Raw genomic sequence first — 20,490 nt, forward strand, 5'->3', positions numbered from 1 at the left:
TAACATAATACAATTTGAAAATCTAATTTACTAATTGATGTTGAATATAATTTTGTTTTAATCTCTACATTATTGTGAATAACTGGTGTGTATTGTTCAATATTACAAGACTAATCTTTTCAGTGTTTATCCTCGAAAGACTAAAACAGTACTCCATATTTACATACCTAATTCCTCCTTCTGATGTTCCTGTCTTCCTGGAGTTCCTGTTTGTGGTCTTCCTGGTCTTGTCGGCTTGGAGATGGACATTTGGCCTACTGGACCAGCTGGGTTTCAGCCCCTATGAGTTAATTCAGCAGTGCTAGGTCTATGCAAAATTATGACATGATAAAAAACATTTGATGTACCATCTGGAACTGACCATGGTTCTTGGTTTATGCCACTGTTGCTCCGTTTATGCCACTGTTGCTCCGTTTCAGTGTAGCTGTGTACAGGTGGGGGGACAACTTTGGTACCCGTCTCAGAATATTGAGCTGACTGCAGGAGTAGTGCAACAATGTGTTTGCAAAATGCTGTGCCAGCAACACATGAACAATGATGCTCAGTCATAATGACTGACTTTGAATGTTTCAGGACAACCTAAAAAGAACTAACACAGGGGAGAAAATGTTATTAGAAAGAATAGATTGAATTTGATTGTTTCACAAATATTTTAGGCAACATGAGACAAACCTCCATTATGCTATTAATAACACTGCTTTGATACTTACCAGCAATAATGATTAAGCAGGTAGACCATGAACAGAGAACACAGACGTGAACAGGCTTTTGAACAGAGAACAAGTTCATGAACATGAGCAATCAACAGAACTGGACCATGAACGGGCCATAAACAGAAAACTAGGCCATGAACAGGCCATAAGAGTCAAGTCAATAACGTGACTGACAAGAGTACCCACAGGGCTCCGGAGTGCACCCATCTGGGAAGCATGTGCACCCCAATAAACTATGTTTAGTGCATCTAAATGTTGTAATTGGTCGCACCAGTGCACCTTACATTTAGCAGGTCTGTCTATCGGTGTGTATGTATAGGTGCACCTACATTATATGCTGGTGCATTACATGAAAAAGTTAGGCGCACAGTGCAACCAACTAAAACGTTTAGTACTCTGGAGCCCTGAACATACACCATCACCAGGCTGGTGCCTTTGCGTGGTTTCCTTCTGCCGTCGGTATATGAATGGTTGAATGTAATGCACATCTTAAAGCGCTTTGGATAAAGGCGCTATATAAATGCGCCAATTACCATTTATATATATTGTTTTATTATGTAGCATACATTTTATAATGAAAGTCAACGGGCTCTGATCTGGCTGGAACCTTGCCCAAATTTGGAATCGTACGTCATAAGATACATTATAGTAAACTGACGTCAGAAATGACTGACGTCACAGGCTAGTCACATGAACTATGAGATTCAAATTGGAGCCACGCCATTCCCATGTGGATCCCGAGATTTTAGTTTTCCCCCTTTTTTTTTAACGATGGTTTTCTTCTTTGAGATCTCTTGACTTTGATTTACCCTGTTGGAGAGTGGGTTGCCTTTACAAATGGTATGAATGAATCTTGAAACTGATGCACTTAGATAATCCTACAACATTTGAGATTGAGAAGTAGTTCTTTGTGTTGCACCATTTTTTTCTAATCTTGGAAAGTCTGCAGGCTATATTTGTAATTAGATTACATCTGTGAAATGTCTTATGTGTGATGCAACCCAATTTGAAAATGGGTTTCATTAATATCCCCAAATAAAAAAATTGTTGTATTAGTTTCTGGTTTACCTTCTATCAGTTGTGTGGTTTATCGTTTTATCTAGGAGAAGGCTACAGTAAATGGCTGAACACCTTAAAGACACAATATAGTAGATTAAAAACAACCCATAACCTAGATAAGATAAGATCAGATCAACTTTATTGTCCTGAAGGAACTTTGACACACAGTGTCTACTGTATCGAACATACAACATTCCATATGATACATTTCATACAGGACAAATAATAGTAAAATACAAAATAAAAAAAACATTTAAAAACATTATGTCAATGCAGATGTTGCTCATAACACTATCTACTATCATTAAGCACTGTAATGGACAGGGGGACAAATAAACATTTATGTCTATTGCGCTGCACTGTGGGATTCTGAAGTGTCTACCATGAGGACAGCTGGTAGTCAGAGACTGGGTGCAATCCATTTCCTGCTCCCGAAGTCTGGGGTGACCAATCAGGGCCCAGTATTCAAAATATGGGAGACTGTAATTGGTAGTTGGTTGTAGGGTCTAACCAATTGCGTCCAGAGCTATTCTTTTGATCGCGCCCCCTTGGGGGAAAAAAACGTCCTCATAGAAGCACCAGACTCATATCCACGCAGTGATATAGTCTGGCCACGCGAGGCTAGGTCATGGTTGGAGTCAGAAGCAACTCTAATGATGTTTGTTTTATCATTTGCCTGAAGTGAGGGGATTTTCATGGCTGTCTGTGTAAAGAGATGTATCTGATACATTGAGATGCTCTACCTAATGACACTACAGCCCTGTAGAAGAGGAGCCGTACCCAAACACAGGAAGTGGAGCTGTTGCTGGACATTATAGCAGACATTGTATCTGTAGTAGCTGACAGGGTTTGCTGTGGTCATGGAGAACTACAGGGGAGTTGCTTGGAATGTCAAATGGGTGCATGGAGGTTACTGGGACAAACGAGATACAGTCATTTGACAGTTGACAACCTTACACGAAATACTTTCTTGAGATTAGCTAAATGTGCTCCTTACCTCATGTGGCAAAAAACAAGAACCAAATATTATAGCGTTTGGAGATATGGTTTGACCCATGTCTGCCTATTACAATATATTCACACACAAGCACACAAATGCACACACTCACACACCAACTTCAACTGAAACTAAGATGTACATAAAGTTACATAACTCAAAGAAAAATATTATTACAAACTTATGAAACAAACAATGCATGAGTGGAGTTTGATGGAAGTAAAGGGGTACCAACGTCACTAATAGAAAAATAAACACATTGTATTTACAGACAATCAGACATCCAATTCCAACTCTAGAGGACCACGATATAATCAGTTGGTAACTACTGCTGAATGTGATGGATACGCGAGTTGACAGACAATTTTAATGAACAGATGATTTGATGTTCATTTTATTGTTTTGTGATTTTCATATAAGATATAATAAAATGAAGATCCAACAGGGATTGGTAATAAATCTGTGCTAGCACACGACCCAGTGGTTCTAATTATTTGTCATATACAGTATTCAAAGAACTCCATAAAACTCCCAAACACAATACAAAGAAGTTCATGCTCATTAGATTAGTATGTACATACTGTACAGTTTCACATCTCTGCATTCTTAAAAGCCTAATATTGGACCCCCTTTTACTATAACAGCATTGGTATTCAAAACATACCAGATTCTGTGCGTTATGTTTCAAGTGCCTAGATTGACTGTTAGATTAACTCTTTGACACTGAACACTCTTTCTTTGATTTGTTTACTGTGTCTGGGTTGTCACAGGTGGCCATTATTAGATGAACCACTCTTTCTTTGATTCGTTGATGGTGTCTGGGTTGTCGGTGCCGATGATGGCCGTATTGGCAGACTCTTCGCGTGAGTCCATGCTGCCCTTGGTCTCGTTGGTGTGGTAGGTGCCTTTGTGACGGAACATGTAGCGAATCAGGAACACCAGAGTGCACAGGATGGTGAAAATCACCACCGCGATAATGCCTGCAGAGGAAAGAGACAGCAACCAAATATAACTAAACAAAAGGGTGAAAGAAAATGTTTAATGTCTGTTTTCAACAACCTGTAACCAAAACCAATCCAGTCTGGTTTCTGAGCTTGCCACATCAGCGGCAGATTCGGAGAATGGTGCATTGCAATCCTCCTTGACCTTAGCGTTGCATGCAATACAATTGATAATGCCTTCCACATTAAAAAACAAAAACCCTGTACCTCCAACAATTGCAGAGTTCCTGTTGACGCCATCAGGAATCACCTTTTCCTCATTGAAGGGGAACACTGCATCTGAATGAGAGAGAGAGAGAGAGAGAGAGAGATAGAGAAAAGAGAGAGAGAGAGAGAGAGAGAGAGAGAGAGAGAGAGAGAGAGAGAGAGAGAGAGAGAGAGAGAAATGATTACGTTTTTGGTCAAAATTACATACTCTGTCATAGCTCAGGAACAAAGAGACAAAACAATAAACTTGTTGCAGGCCACCCAGGTTAATTAATTAATTAATTAATTAATGTTTTATTAAGTATGTAGCCTAATACTGTTCCACTCCTAGTTGTTAACATTGGCAGGGCTGGACCCATTATGGTATAAACAATGAGAGGCAGTAATTGTTATCAAGAGTAACAACTTGTATTAATGTGTATAGCTTTGGCATTAAACACATGAACATTCTGGGCATGTCAAAATAGGCGAACATTCGGCACAAATAGTACATCTATAAGTTCACAATGCGTCACACTGCAATAGCCTACAAAAAGTCACATGCCAGCAGAGAGTGTTCTTTTGGGTTTTGTTTTTCAGACAAATAAACAGTAGCCTAACATAAGTAAATTAAAGGACAACTTAGTTCTTTTTACAATCAAGGTTTATGTTTTAGATTGTAATTAAAGTAAATAAAACTTTAATTACATTTTATTTATTTACTGCTTTCTATAGTTTTAGCAATTTTCGCGATCTTTTTTACAGTGGGCGGGGGGCATTCTGTCCGGTGGCTAAATATGTATTTTTTTACACAATAACCCGGCGTTTTCTTTATTATTATTTACAGTAGCTCTTCTAGACCCCAATAACTCACATCTGGCCATCAAAGACCACAGGACCTTTTTTATTGTGTAAAAAGGCATATTTAGCCACCGGACAAAATGCTAAAACTATAGAAAGAAAAAATAACACTCATCTTTTATTTACTGTAATTACAATTTAAAATATAAACCTTGGTTGTAAAAAAAAAAAAGTTGTCCTTCCTTTAAGACTTGAGACTTTTTAAGTCTAAATAAAATATATTTTTAAATGTAGACAGTACAGTATGAATACTGCTCTTCAACTTGTCTTACACTCGTCTACACGGAACTGAGACTGAGGTGTGAATTTACAACTTCAAGTGCAGGTGGGTGGCCAATAAACTATACAACAGACCCAATGTTGAAACAGTGCAACAGCCTATTAAAATGCTGTAAAAATGAAAAAGAAACCTTATGTTAAGTCAAAAGGAAAACATGAAGGGGTGAACAAAAAGCAACGTGTTATTGTCAACCCTGAGCAGCATAGAATAGAGGGTGCAAAGGTTCAAGTGGTTAACCATAATATAACCATGAATATATACACTGTATAGATCAAATAATGAAATAGTGAAATATTTGGAACATAGCAGATCTATAAGCTCACAATGTGTCACGTTGCAACACAATGTGAGCTTGTAGATCAGCTTTTTTTGCATTTTTTTAGTTGTATGGCATGCCCAAAATAGGAAGGCCAGGATGTGTCTAAATTGAAAGTAAAACAATAGTAAGCTCCTTGTATGGGAATTGATTATGTAAGGGCCTCTACCTCCAGGTAGACAAACAGCAATTCTGCATTTGTTACATTCTATAAACCTTTTATGACATGCCCAAAATAGGAAGGCCAGGATGAAAGTGTCTAAACTGAAAGTAAAACAATAGTAAGCTACTTTTATGGAAGTTGATTATGTAAGGGCCTCTACCTCCAGGTAGACAAACAGCAATTCCTGTAATTTGGTCACACCCTTCGCTGCTCACTTGCTCAGTATGACGCAACATGATGCAATACCTGCAACACATGATGTGTCTGGGTAGCTCAGTCGGTTGAGCTTAATGTGTTAAATACTTCCTCGCAAGACAGACAATTAAAATGAATGAGCACAAGAACATACACAATTAAAACATAGCAGCATAAAATACAATAACCTGTGCTCCTCGGAGCACAGGTCTCCGCCAGGTCAGGTACGTTATTGTGGCCTCCTGGTGGCGCTATAATAGGCCAATGTGAAAAGGGTGCCATTTGTTCAAGGGCTTTTCACTGCAATCGGACACTGCATTCATGATTTGAGGCATTTTGTTCCAAAAATATGTTTGCAAAATTAGACCTGCTGGTGGCGCTATAACAGGCCAATGTGAAAAGGGTGGCATTTCTTCGTCAGCCTAATAGAAATGTGCGTGTGAAATTTCACGGAAATCGCAAGCTGCGTTCATGATTTGAGGCATTTTGTTCAAAACGGAACAATCCTGCAAACTTTGGAAGCCAATCTTAGGCAATCAGGATGGAATATGGGAAATCCGTGTTGATCACATGACTATAGAGATACTTTGTGCCAATTTGTGTGATGTTTGGACAAAATCTGTAGGAGTAGTATCAATAAATGTGTTTTGCACATATCGGCCTCCTGGTGGCGCTATAACCAGCCAATCTGAAAAATTTGGGCCAGAGGTTCTGAGTTGGCATCCAGGGAGTGTGCGTGCACAGTTTCGCAGCGGCCGGGCCAACGGTGCCAGAGATTAGCTGCTAACGGACGGACAGGACGGACACACGGACGGACGGACACACGGACGGACGGACGGACGGACAGGGGGTAAAGCATACTCTCTCGCCATGCCTTTCGGCCTGGCGGAGACAATTAGAGCGGAAAGGGCAATGCAAATGAGAAAATAATGAGAACAATATAAACAAACAAAAAAACTATAAAAACCTAAAAGGCAATTAAACTGTTGAAATGGCTAAAGCAAAATGTAAATACATGAGCCTACATGACCCACACAATTGGGGTTTGAGCATTTGAGCAAAAAGCTATTTTACTCCCTGCTCCGGCTGACACTAGAGGTTCAAAGAACCACTATTGTTTAGACCTGGTCTCTTCACTCTTCACTCCAAACCCAGACAATATATTCAACACAGTCTACTGGAAAAGAGAGAGTTATGGTACATAATATAACATGAGCTGTTCTGAGGGAGGTCCCTGTCCCTCTCACTTCCTCACCGCTAGCATATCATGATAAGAATACATCCCTATTCCCTACCACGTCCTCCCCATTACATCCTGACAGGATGTTTGGAAATGCATAATAATGTACAATAGACCTTTTGAATAGGTTATGCACAGTAGCCTTTATTAAACACCTGTAGAATATCATATTACACTGTAAAAATCACCCCATTGCCTTTCCTATTCATTGGCTATCTGGTCCTCTTTGCCTGGGCCCTATAACACCCGAAGGCGGAAAGATAGCAGAAGGTTTGGGATTTTCTACTGGAATATGCTTTTATGGACATTTAAGATATCATGGACTTTGGACTTTGCAGAGTTTTTTTTGCACAGTTTTTTGATGCTCAAGGAATACAGATTTTTATTACAGACTATTTTCAACAACTCTAAGCCAATACTTTTTTTCCTGAATACAATATATTTAATATTGGACCCCTGGAATCATGCATTGCTAGAAGAAATCTCAAAATGAAGTACAGTATGTGCCCATTATGCCCATTTGAACGAATATGCCCTAAGGTGATCTAATTTTCATTATTGTTATAAACCTAAGCCAACGAAAGCCACCCCTCAAGCATGGCCAGTTGAAACCTGTATGACATTGCCAACTGACAGCACTGAGCTTATCGGCTTATCACAATTTTGTAACGCTTCACTGTGAGTGCACTAGGAGGACTGTTAACACTTGAAATTGGCTCAGTGGTATTAATGTGGACAACTTATACAGTTTTTGAAGCATGTCAAGCATGTGGAGTACAGTAACGGAAAACCAATCTCCCTAATTTTGTACTAACTGGATGAAAATGCCCAAAGCAGCATGTCAAACACTGTCACACTAACACTGCACTAAAATCATATTTCATGTTAGATAACATCCAGCTCTGTTTAATTTCCTTCTCGGGAAATGTGTATGTGGTTATTCCTGCCTAGGAATAAAGGAGGAAATATCAGCATAGCTGACACATGGCTGGTTATTCCGTTACCGGTTACACGGACGATAAAGACGCACAGCGTAAAGCCCAGAGGGAAGAACAAAGTTGCATAATGTTCTTTATATCCCCAGGGCACGTGCTCCTGTTCTCGTGCCGGATCTCCACATATGACTCTACAGGTGTGGAAATGGGTGTGTCTTTCCACACGATATACGTGGAATGTTCACAGTTCACACACAGTTTAGTCCTGGACATACTGTAACAGACACACAGTCAGCTGTAGATGCAGTTACTGCAGACCTACTGTGTATTTGTCTTTCTGTAAAGCTAATTACAGTTACTTAGATCTTGCATTTACCTAGAGAGCAAATTGGGCTGTCAAGTCCTAGATCCAGCTACAGGGAGAGATAATAGAACAGCTTCATATCTCATTTACTTCATCTTTCAGTCATGCCAGTGAGAAAGGACACTTGGGATAACAGTGCTGAGCGTAACAGGGCAGTCCTGGTATCTGTGGCAGAGTTTGACCACGGAGTGAACCTGGGGAGACGACCCGGGGCAGCAAAAGACACCAAGAAACTCCACCATACCCTCAGCAAACTGGGCTTCAAAGTGGACATACACAATGATCTGAGCAGTGAAGAGATCTACTCACTATTTCAAGAAGGTACTGTAATACTGTACATATTTACATGCAGGTTAAATGAGATGCAAACATTGGCTGTATAGAAAACATACTCTCTGTCTCACTTTACCAGTTACTAGTATTTCTTTATTGAGTTTTAAACCATTTAATCCATTTAGTCCTTCCATTATTGTGATGGCAGGTTATGCAATTGTTTTTAATGATTAGGGCTCAGAGAACAATTACTTATCTCTAAGTACACTTATGGTGGACTCTTAATGCTGATTATAATTCATAGATAAAATCCAATAACATCATGTTATCATCAGTGGTGGAAAAAGTCCGGAATTCATGTGAATGTCCCATTTCACAAGTTTTCAAATGTATAAAATGTATACAAATCTTTTGAAAATAGCCGATCTACAAGCTCACATTAGATTGGCTATTTTCAAATGGCCGGAATGTATATAGGGCTGGTTAATGTGTGTTTTGTAATAATAATGAAAAACAACAAAGTAACTTGTAACTTAAGTTTTCAAATAATTGTAGTGGAGTAAAAGTACAATATTTGCCTCTGAGATGTAGCGGAGTAGAAGTAAAAGTATATATATATATAGTTATCATGTCCAGAGTGAGACTTTATCTCTATGTCCTGCTAAATAGGAGGGGAGGAAAATAAACATTTACAATTTATAGATACTGCCTGTGTATTGGCGACTGTGTGCGTGTGCGTGTGCGTGTGTGCGCGTGTGTGTGTGCGTGTGTGCGTGTGTGTGCGTGTGTGTGTGTGTGTGTGTGTGTGTGTGTGTGTATGGGTGTGGATGTTTGGGAGAGGGCGGGGGGGCATTCATATGCTTGCGTGCCTTGCGTCTCTGACAGGTGACTATTGAATGAGCTTCTCATAATTGATGGTTCATTCAACCACATGACTTCTCAGTAATTGCTGGTTTATTGTGCTTCCGTCATGCAGTGAGCAGACAGCCTGTGAAGGACTGTGTCCTGGTTGTCCTGTCGTCTCATGGAGAGGAGGGCTGTGTGTTTGGGGCAGATGGAAAACCTGTCAGGCTGTCTGACATATTCAGCTGTTTCACCAACATTCAAATGGAGGGGAAGACCAAATTGTTCTTCATACAGGTCAATATTTAAGCATGTTCAACTTCATCTTCACACTAAAAAAATAATAACAATCTACCATCAGTTTTTATCTGATATGTTGGTCACAAACTTAAAAATACAAAATACATCATGAATTAATCAATTAAGTTTGTGATGTGTAGGAAACTTTTGACAATTGTGGAATATTTTAGATTTTTGTTGTTGTTTTCTGAAAATTATTTGAAACATAAAAGAGAAGGGGAAAAAAATTGATATGAACTCATTCAGTGCCAAACTTATTTCTGGCTTTATCACCCCTGTGCCAAGGCCAAAAATACATTGTTAAAAAAAAGTGCTTAGGAGCCGAGATACAGCCTTTTTCAGTAAGAAGTTAAACAAGAAGTGAATGGAGCAGCAAATCTTCAAATCATGATATCTTGGGTTCTGAACCCTTTTCTTTTTTTTTCTTCTTTTTTTTTGTAAAAAAATGTATGACGTCAGCGACGTCATTGGCACTCTGGGCTTATAAAAACGTGACGTCGGTGACGTCATTGGCACTGAATGAGGGACCCAGGAAAATGTGACCACGACCCATTTTGCGTCCAGACCCTCTGTTTAGGAAGCAATGATTCGGAACAACACTCAAAACAAAACCAATGATAGACAGACATTCTCTCTCTGTCTTCTCAGGCATGCCGGGGAGCAGAACTGGATAATGGGGTGGAAGTGGATTCTGCAGGAAGTGATGTCATGGAGGACAGCATCTCCCAGTATCTGTCTGTTCCTGTGGATACGGCTGTGATGTACGCCACAACACCAGGTAAGCTCCTGTTACCTGGTGTTGTAAGATACTCGAGTTTTGAAATCTTCATTTGTTTTTCTTTATTTGTCTTTATTTGTTTTTACTATGTTTTCCAGTTGATTTTAGTTTCAGGAATTTGACGAGTTTTAGTTTAGTTATTTATTTAGTCTTAATCTTAGTTTTTCAGGTATTATGAAAAACTAATACGATAAAGATACAGCTTCTATGAAGCTGTATCTTTTACAGCTTTATAGAAGCTGTAAAAGATAGGATGAACAGTACATTACTGGTTCATCAGATATGGTGGGGGGAAACAACCTGCAATTCTATTTAATTCTAGTTATAGTTTAGCATTGTTCATTTTAGTTTCAGTTTCAATTATACATATTTCTCTTCTCTAGATTAAGTATTAGCTTTAGTTCATTACAATAAGCCTGGTATAAACTCTCATGGATTAACCATAGATCACAGGAGACTGACCGGATTACATGTTCTTCTGCATGATGCTAATACTGTATCTCTCCTTCTCTCAGGTTATGGTGCCTTCATGCACCCTCTAGGAGCCGTCTTCCTTCAAACTCTGTGTGACATAATATCAGACGAGGAATGCTGTGGTCTGGAGCTGACTCATTTACTGACCCGCCTCTCTCACCGAGTGGCCTATACCTTCCAGGCTAAAGGAAAGTATACGGGGAAGAAAGAAATGCCCTGCTTTTTGACACGAATGACTCAAGAAGTATTCCCCTTTACACAGCCCAGGAAGGAGACCAGGACCAATGGGACCTCTGCTATAGCATTGTAAGTAAGTCAGTAGGTCGGAGAGGCTTATTGTTGGTATCAGGCTTATTGTCGATATCACCGTTTCGCAGTGCGCTAGATCCCTGGGAGATGAATTGCTGAGGTGGAGTGGAACACCTACCATCAGCTCCCAGTACTTACAACTCGACTTGCAACACCCAAGCCATTCTACTCATTTGCTGAGTTGGCGATGCCCGGAATCGAACCCATGACCTTGTCCTTGTAGTCAAGAGGCAAGTGTTCTACCTACTGAGCTACCCGGACATGTCATTGGTGCACACAGAAGAGATCACAAAACGCACTCCCTCCATCAATTAGACTTGTGTAGTGTTTTGAGAGGAATAAATCATTCATCTGAGCTGGGGATAGACAAAGAAATGGTTTATACTAGAGCCCGACCGATATCGGCCATTATTTGACTTTTGGCAATTATGCAGCCGGTGTGTCCTGATTTTGACCACTTTCAAACAGGTGTCTATATTGGGTCATTATAGGCAAAAAGTTCAGTTCATGTCTTTTATTTTATTACTTGTTTACTTGTTCATTGTAAGTAAAGTTTCATTTATTTTTCCATGTTTGTTTTTATGTATTTGTTTCTTCATAAGTTAAATGTTCTCATCTAGAGACTTTAATCAAATCAAAGTTTTTCTAATTGATGTAAAGATGTTGCACTTTTTAGACAAAGTATCAGTCGTCCAGCTTCGTCTTGAAGGTTGAAAACAGATCTTAATTTGGTTGGCAAGGCCGCTAAGCGTCCAAGCAAGTGTCCTGTTTAGCATCATGCATTGGTAGCTTTTTCCCTTGCAGATGGAGCATACTCCATGTTCACAGTGGACGGAAGTCCCTTACCACATATTTTTAAGCTCTACTGTTTTATTTTAATGTATTTTTTTTTGTTTATTTGGGACTAGCATTATTGTATTACATACATTATATCTTATATTGTATTTTATGCATTGTTTTATAGCATCACGTTTGTACTGTTCAACACTTTACTAACTTTTTCGGAAACATTTATTTTGCATTGATAATTTATTAGCAGCACTTTGCAAGAGTTTCATAATAAACCCTTTTTGTAGTGTGGTATCCTATTTGTCCTTTTCATGTGCCTGCACTTAAAGTCAAAAGATAAGAGCTTATCTTATCATGGTGTCCATGTTGGTATTGCAGGTTCCATATTATCTAATGCTGTGTGTTCATGCCAGGGACGTGTTGTGTGTTGTTCTATTATGGTAGTAGGGCTGTTCCTTTGGGCAATGTCTTATCATGTTTTTGCTCCTGGTTGTGAGTCTCTCATACCTGTAACACATATTGTATTCCTTATGAATATTTGCCCTTCTCTTCTGCATTGTTTAGATATACAATGTAATTCCATTTTCACACTATTTACAGTAATGCTCTGTGTTTATTAAATTGAGCAAAATGACAGTTGTCATTGACCAATTAGAAAAATATTCAGGAATTGAGGTCATTGGCCTGCTTTCAGCATCCCAAAAAAAAGTGTGTTGTCAGCCTAGTAATTTGTGAGCTGAGCTGCGCACACGCAGTCACGCACGCACACAAATCCAATTTGCTTCTCGCTCAGAACACTAACTACCCGACCTACTATTCTATTGTACTCGCCACAGACAACTTACACAGGATGGCACTGTTTCCTGGTTGCCATCACTCTCCCTCTCTACACACTGAGTAGAACACATCACTCAGATGTAACTCCTGTAAATTGAAATAGGAGACATTTATTGAAGGCATATGTGACCCAGGGGTCATCGCCATGCTGGCTTGTGGTGGACATTTTGGTCAAAATTCCATTTTTGCCACAGACATACAAAGTTAGTGGACAATAATATTACCAGAAACACTTAAAGAGCTAGCCCTGAATGACCATAACAGGTCTGTAACTCTGAGAGTGTGCAAATGGAACCAAATGGACCCTTACGGTTCCATTTGTACACTCTCAAAGTTAAGGGGGTCCTTGCAAATTCACATTTGAGAACCGCTAGCACTTTTTTGTTGTTGTTTAAGAACCACTGTCCTAGTGGACTCCTAATGTGCCATAGTGACTTAGTAAAGCAGTGTCATAAAAATTCAGAAGAAAACCTGGAGACATTCATTCAGTAATTGGGTCTTATGATGAAAATAAGAACATTATAAAGGTGTGTAAAAAAGAAAATGCCACGGACACATTTGTCCGTGGACGGACATATTGATGACCCCTGCATATGACCATGTACTGGCACTGGTGTCTCAATATGTCTGCAGACTTTTAATTGATCAGTTGATGAATCTGATGTGTTTGTTGTCCAGATGTATGAATGAAATGTACTCACTGTGTGTCAGGTGTACAGTGTGTGTGTCAGGTGTACAGTACCTGTGTTGTCCAGATGCCAGGGGTCCGTGGCAGCAGACATAGGTGGGATGGTGAGAGGCGACGCCCCACAGTTGGACTCTACTAGTTTACCCTGGAAGGACACGGGCGAGGCTGCCGCTGGCTGTGAGACTGTGGGCGGGGTCTGGGGAGGCACAGGGTTTCTCAGGGCAGACTTGAGGGGCGCTACTCCGTTGAACTGCACTCGCGAGAGACAACCGATGAACCCTGGGGTGTTGAAACGCTCTATGAGCACTGGGTCTACGTGGCCGGTGTCTGTGAGAGAGAGAGAGAGAGAAAGAGAGTGAGAGAGAGAGAGAGAGAAAGAGAGAGAGAGACTGACCTCCGCAACCTTCAAACAAGTGTGCTGTGTTCTCTTTCGGTGTACACAAGGGTGTGGATGTGAGAGAGGGTGTTATTTTCTAACAATAATCCCATCATTATATTTACTTTTAATAGATATCCGAGTCCAGATATTGCCACTCATAATATATCATATCAACGCCACGCATTTGTGTGTGGGTGTGGGTGTGTGTGTGTGTGTGTGTGTGTGTGTGTGTGTGTGTGTGTGTGTGTGTGTGTGTGTGTGTGTGTGTGTGTGTGTGTGTGCGCGTGTGTGTGCGTGTGTGTGTGTGTGTGTGTGTGTGTGTGTGTGTTGGGGGGGTGCTAGTCCAATTCCAATAGATCCATGACCTGCTCTTTCCTTTATGTCTCAAAATGGGTCATATACTGTATACCTATGCACACGCATCTGAAGCAGGGTTATATCAAGCCCCCAGAACCCAGTGTTTGCATCGAAACGCATTGGACATGCTGGCCATTCATAGGTACTGCAGCTGAGGCCACTGTATATGAACGAGCGAAAACGGTTTCGACCAATGGGCTCGTCTCACGAGCTTGCGCACGGGGCTGCGCACCGAGGTGACGCAAAACGCGCCACAGAAACGCGTCGCAGAAGCCCCAAATAGGCCTCGCCCATCACATTTCCAAACCCGGAAGAAGGGGTGATTTTGGCCCATGCACTGGGTGAGCAATTCAATGGAAGTGGATGGGAGGGGATATCCGGTGCCCTCTCTATAATTTTTTTAACTCTATGGGTTATATACTGTACTTATGCACATGCATATGAAGCAGGGTTATATACTGTAACTATGCACATGCATATGAAGCAGGGTTATCATAGTCAACTAAATGTAATAATATCAACTAATAATTAAAAAAAATAGTAAACAAAAAACAAAAAAACTGAAACTGTATTGTGTGTTTACACAACTAAACTGTCTTTGACAGTATCCATATATTGTATTACACCATGACGTAGCGTGTTTGTAGATCTTCTGTAGTTACTTCTGCTATATTTTAAATAATATAAACAATAAAGAACTAAACTAAACTGAAACTCAATAGAATTTGAGACGATGATTGTCAAAACGAAGTCGAAACGAAAAACAAATACAAAACTGTAATAACCTTGATCTGAACGCATGCACGCACATGCACGTGCGGGCACACACACACACACACACACACAGATATGCGGGGGAGAGAGAGGGGGGGGGGGGGTGGGGCACTCAAGTGGAGGTGAGATCAAAAACAGTTTCCATGGCAACACACAGAAGCCTCTGCGAGGGTGTGAAACAGAAAGGAGAGAAACAATAGAAGGACATAGAATGATGGTTGTATGTGCCTCGCTGCACAGAGACACCGTGTGCCACACACACACACACACAGTGCCCTTGTGCCGCCGTTGGCTGATGGGCAACAGAATGTGAGAAGGGGGGGGCTGACAGAGAGAGAGAGAGAGAGAGAGAGAGAGAGAGAGAGAGAGAGAGAGAGAGAGAGAGAGAGAGAGCGAGCAGACACTACAGACATGGAGACAGGAAAGAGGGTGGCACACACGAGCAATCGAGCATGCACCCACTCACACATGCATGCACGTGTGTGCGCACGCACGCACACACACACGCGCGCGCGCGCGCACTTGCACACGCACACACAGACACACACAGACACACACAGACACACACACACACGCACGCACACACACACACGCACACAGATATTTATATCCACACCACATGCGTTTCCTGCTCAGCAAGGAGTACCTTCTGTTGAGACACCAAAGTGGTAACATCTTATCTATCGTTTCACAGGAATGCGTGTGTGCTGTATGTCTGTATATGTACTGTATGAATGTCTGTCCTCTCGAGAACCGTTCATCCAACCGACGTCACACACATGGTACTGTAGGTGTATGGCTGAAGATCTAAGGACGTGCAGTATACCAACTGTCGATCGTATGAGCAGTTCACCGGGAACGGACCACTGCAAACGGGCACACGTTCCTAACGGCATCCATGCCCCGAACGGCCATTGCACTAGATACAGTCATTTATAAAAACTATGATGATAATAATAATCTTAATAATAATAATCTTAATAATAATAATAATATTAATAACAGCATAATAACAATTACTGTTCACAATTTCTCAACCAGTTTCACCTCATGCGTCTCTCAGTTCAGTTATTCAGTCTACTTTCAAGGCTCAACAATACAGAAATATGTGACCCAACACCAGGTTATCAAAATGAACATGCTGAGATCTGTGTCAATATGGGAAAAACTGGGTCACATTGCATTTTGAACTGGGTCAAACTGTCCCTGACACATGCTAAGGCTGGGATGAACACACATGCACACACGCACGCATGCACCTGCACACACGCGCGCGCACACGCGCGCACACACGCAATCAAACACACACACACACACACACACACACGCACACGCACACGCACACGCACACGCACACGCACACATGCATACAGTGCAGTTACCTTTCAGCTGTTGAATGTGATTGTATCTCTCTCTGTCTGCGAGTGAATGGATCTACAAACACTGGAACACACTGGCAAGCATCCACCTCTCTCTCTCTCTCTCTCTCTCTCTCTCTCTCTCTCTCTCTCTCTCCCTCTCTCTCTCTCTCTCTCTCTCCCTCTCTCTCTCCCACTCCCTCTCTTTCTCTCTCTCTCCCTCTCTCTCTCTCTCTCTCTTTCCCCCCCCCTCTCTCTCTCTCTCTCTGCATTGCGGTCCCACCCCCACACTGGTAGAGCAGCTGGAGAAAACATGGAAACCGGAGCGGCGCTGACACGGATCAGGAGTTGGCAGTGTGGTCAGGGGAGGACAGAATGATGTCACTGCCAGACACACACATATACCCCCAAAGAACAGATGAAGAAAGAGATAGACACAATAGAACCTCCACGAGAAACAATGATAGATGATGATGTTATATAAATAGATGCCAGGTGTGTTATTTAAATAGATGCTATACTTAAGATGCTGGCCAGTGGTGTAAAGTAACTAAGTACATTTACTCAAGTACTGTACTTAAGTACGATTTTGACATATTTTTTTACTTTACTTGAGTATTTCCAATTTTCAATACTTTTACTTCTACTCCACTACATTTCAGAGGCAAATATTGTACTTTTACTCCACTACAATTATTTGAAAACTTTAGTTACTAGTTATTTTGTAGATTGTGATTATTATTATTACAAAACATAGATTAACCACTTCAGCCCTATACATTTCGGCCATTTGAAAATAGCAGATCTACAAGCTCACAATGCGACGCATTGTGCGCTTGTAGATCTGCTATTTTCAAAGGATTTGAAAACTTGTGAAACTGGACATTCTGTGTAACGAGTACTTTTACTTTAGGTACTTTAAGTGCAGTTTGATACCAATACTTTTGTACTTTTACTCAAGTAAATGTTGAATTTTTAACATTTACTTTTAACAGAGCAGTATTGGTACTTTTACTTAAGTAAAATACTTGAGTACTTTTTCCACCGCTAGTTATGTTATTTGCATGCTAGGTGTGTTATTTATATACATGCTAGGTACTTAGATAAATTCAATCATTAATGTAGTTTTCACCGGACTAGGAGGGATAAAGGGTATAAGAGACAGAAAACGATGTAGTTTACGCTAATTATTTCATTTAAGGTATTTATCTTTTGAGATGCTATTTTCAGAACTAATCCACTGGCCTTTAGCGTACTGTGTGCTCATGTTGTATAATGTAATGCACTGTAGGCCACTGTATGTGATGAATAGCTATAGGTGTGCTGACCTCTGCATCCTTCAAACAAGTGTGCTATGTTCTCTCTCTGTGTAAACAAGGGTGTGGGTGTGGGTGTGAGGGAGAGAGAGAGAGAGAGAGAGAGAGAGAGAGAGAGAGAGAGAGAGAGAGAGAGAGAGAGAGAGAGAGAGAGAGAGAGAGAGAGTGTGTGTGTGTGTGTGTGTGTGTGTGTGTGTGTGTCTGACTGTGTGTGTGTGGTGAGCATGTGGTTAGCAGCATATTTGCTGTCCTCTGCTGCCATCCAGTGGACACAATTCATCATATCAATCCTGTCTTTATTGCAGTGTGTGGGGTGGGTTGGCTTCAACCAACACCTCTATACAGTATAGGTACATGTGATGCTATTTTAAGTAATTTAGCTGGGGACGGAGTTAGCAGACACAACGCTTGGTTAGACGTTAAACTAGAATAGAATAAAAAACACATGCAAACCTCCAGACATAAAATAAAATCACCACACAATGCCTTTCCATCTGCCTGAATGGACTTTCACCTGTAATCATTTGGTTTCATCCAGATCTCTACAAGATGTAATAGTGTTCAATAACGATCAATCACCACCAATAGGCTACTACTATGTTTCTGAACAGTAAACATTTTATATTTATATTTATTCATCATTTTTATAATTCCTTGAATTACTGGAATCACATTTGTGTGTCCTAAACTTAATTCAAATCCCCCTGTTCACAGCTAAAAGAGGTTTGCAAGGCTTTAAATGTTGTCTCTTTATGAGGCGTTCAGAGAAAATCTTATGGTAATCATCATGATTTGTTCTGAATTATTTCTCTACCTCACAACTGCTGTACAACATAAAAAAAGTAAAGGTTCTTCTTTGGTGTCGCATTTGAGCATTCAGGTAGAACATGTCTACAACTAATGGGTTTTTAAAGGTTGTGAGTTAAAGGTCTTTTCTGGTGTGAGCGTTCAGGTGGAACATGTCGACATCTGTACTGTAGGTTAAAGGTATCATGACATTCATTTTCACTTTTTTTATTTTCAATGTTTTATTTGGGGTTTTATGACTTCAATTACACCCAAAAAACCTGAACTTAGAACATTCAGTGGATTTTCTGTGGTCTGGGGTTTTCTGAATAATTAGGCTGAAAAGTAATCTGAGCTTGGCCCTTCGACAGTGAGGTCACAGTCGATTAATCCCGCCCACTCTCCTCCTCGCCCCTCCCCTCCCCTATCCTTTCCTTTGGGGGGGGCGGAGCAGAGGCGATGATTGACAGGCAAAATCCTCACCAGCGACACCCGCAGGCAAAGATTTTTTTTTTCATTGCAGTTGAAAAGGCTTTAGAAATGTGAGGAGAAAAACACCTGCCATTGATCACTGGAATGGAATTTTCACTTAAAACTTTTTGTACACTTTTGAAGGACCAGGACAAAGACTTTGAATGTGGTGTAAAAGTGAATGTCATTAAACCTTAAGGGTTGTGAAGCTGTCACTCACCAAACACTCTCCCCAGGAACAGAGTCTTGACCAGGTTGAACTGTGAGTCTGAGGAGTCTGGGAGAGAATAGAGACTGGAGGATAATGATCCAACTGAGAGAGAGAGAGAGAGAGAGAGAGAGAGAGAGGAGAGAGAGAGAGAGAGAGAGAGAGAGAGAGAGAGAGAGAGAGAGAGTAGTCTATTTACATTTCAAATAAACAGTGAACGCAAAAGGACTTTGCTACAGTATTTCAGACGAAGACTCGACTTATTAACCAGATGACTCCATGATGAAAACCACTGCAAATTATTTTCATCACACAGTCAATTTGATGCAGATCAAAGGCAATACCAAAATCTGGACCAGCTCCATGTCTCCCCCTTGTGGGTTGAAAATGAATGTCACATCACATTAAGAGAAGGACTGCATTCTCTCATGTGGACGTGAACAATCGTCTCTCAAAACAGAGAACTGAGACTTTAACTGGAGACTGGAGCAGCTCCATAGTCAATGAACGATAGACTGATTGTTTGACTTATTTTGCACAGCAACTTGGTTTGTGATGGCAGTTGCAGGGACTACTTTCTTGTAGAATAGTTCTTCTTGAAGTGAAATTGTTATTGAAAACTGTTTTCATTGGGATACGTCTATGACAGTCACGTTGCCATATTTGGAAAACGTTTTAGAAAAGCCATGCAAGGCTGTGGTTTACCGTGCTATTATAATGGCTAAGAGGGTCGGAGGCACTCCATGGTAAACCATGGCCTCTTGTGGCTTATTGCTTTAATAGATGCTTTATTGTCCTGCTGGTTGTTCATGAACGCAAAGTGAAATGCAGCTTGTAAACGGGTAATGTCTTTTATGGAGTGGGATACAATATCCCACGTACAGTAATTACTGTACCACAACAACACAATGACCACAGTCTCCTGTGTGTTCACAGCTTGTCCTCACAACTGGGTGAGAGAAAGCTTCAACACTGCACTTATTGAGTGGAGGGAGGAGAGAGGGAATGCAACTTTAATATTATAATTAATAATATTATATTTAATTAGTTTGAAGGTTGCTGCTCTCAATCTCTCTCTCACTCTGTCTCTCCGTCCAGTGATTAAAAAAGTATTTAATTGCTTACGGTAAAACAAAATGATTATGCCAATGAGGTCCGTCCGACTCATACAACTCTGGTTGGAAGTGTTGACCTGATCAATTATTATGAATCAAGATTCTGTTACTGCATTGGCAATTTT

At 40.7% G+C, this 20,490-nt stretch overlaps 2 protein-coding genes across 2 annotated transcripts in view; one reads left to right on the plus strand and one right to left on the minus strand.

The window, feature by feature from the left end:
* Positions 1 to 3,549: 3,549 nt before the first annotated feature.
* Positions 3,550 to 20,490, minus strand: part of LOC308077004 (contactin-associated protein-like 2) — a gene marked incomplete at both ends in the record, with an annotated part of 139,943 nt that continues 123,002 nt past the window's right edge. The window contains 5 exon segments of the mRNA XM_080417533.1: positions 3,550 to 3,749; positions 3,978 to 4,049; positions 13,656 to 13,928; positions 19,263 to 19,334; positions 19,337 to 19,355. Of these exon segments, the coding sequence (XP_080273659.1) occupies positions 3,550 to 3,749; positions 3,978 to 4,049; positions 13,656 to 13,928; positions 19,263 to 19,334; positions 19,337 to 19,355 (636 nt within the window).
* Positions 8,233 to 12,367, plus strand: LOC308076738 (caspase-7-like). The gene is made up of 4 exons (XM_080417184.1): positions 8,233 to 8,631; positions 9,560 to 9,723; positions 10,375 to 10,504; positions 11,020 to 12,367. The coding sequence occupies exons 1-4, from the start codon at positions 8,415 to 8,417 to the stop codon at positions 11,286 to 11,288; spliced, it is 780 nt and encodes a 259-aa protein (XP_080273310.1). The 5' UTR covers positions 8,233 to 8,414; the 3' UTR covers positions 11,289 to 12,367.

Source organism: Gymnoscopelus braueri (assembly GCF_963280865.1).
Source record: "Gymnoscopelus braueri genome assembly, chromosome: 21".
Lineage (NCBI taxonomy): Eukaryota > Metazoa > Chordata > Actinopteri > Myctophiformes > Myctophidae > Gymnoscopelus > Gymnoscopelus braueri.

Bases quoted from the DNA above. Each gene is read 5' to 3' on its own strand.
- LOC308076738 (XM_080417184.1), top strand. From the start codon at position 8,415: ATGCCAGTGAGAAAGGACACTTGGGATAACAGTGCTGAGCGTAACAGG. The intron at 8,632-9,559 runs GTACTGTAATAC...TCCGTCATGCAG, and splicing joins CTACTCACTATTTCAAGAAG to TGAGCAGACAGCCTGTGAAG. The intron at 10,505-11,019 runs GTAAGCTCCTGT...TCCTTCTCTCAG, and splicing joins GATGTACGCCACAACACCAG to GTTATGGTGCCTTCATGCAC.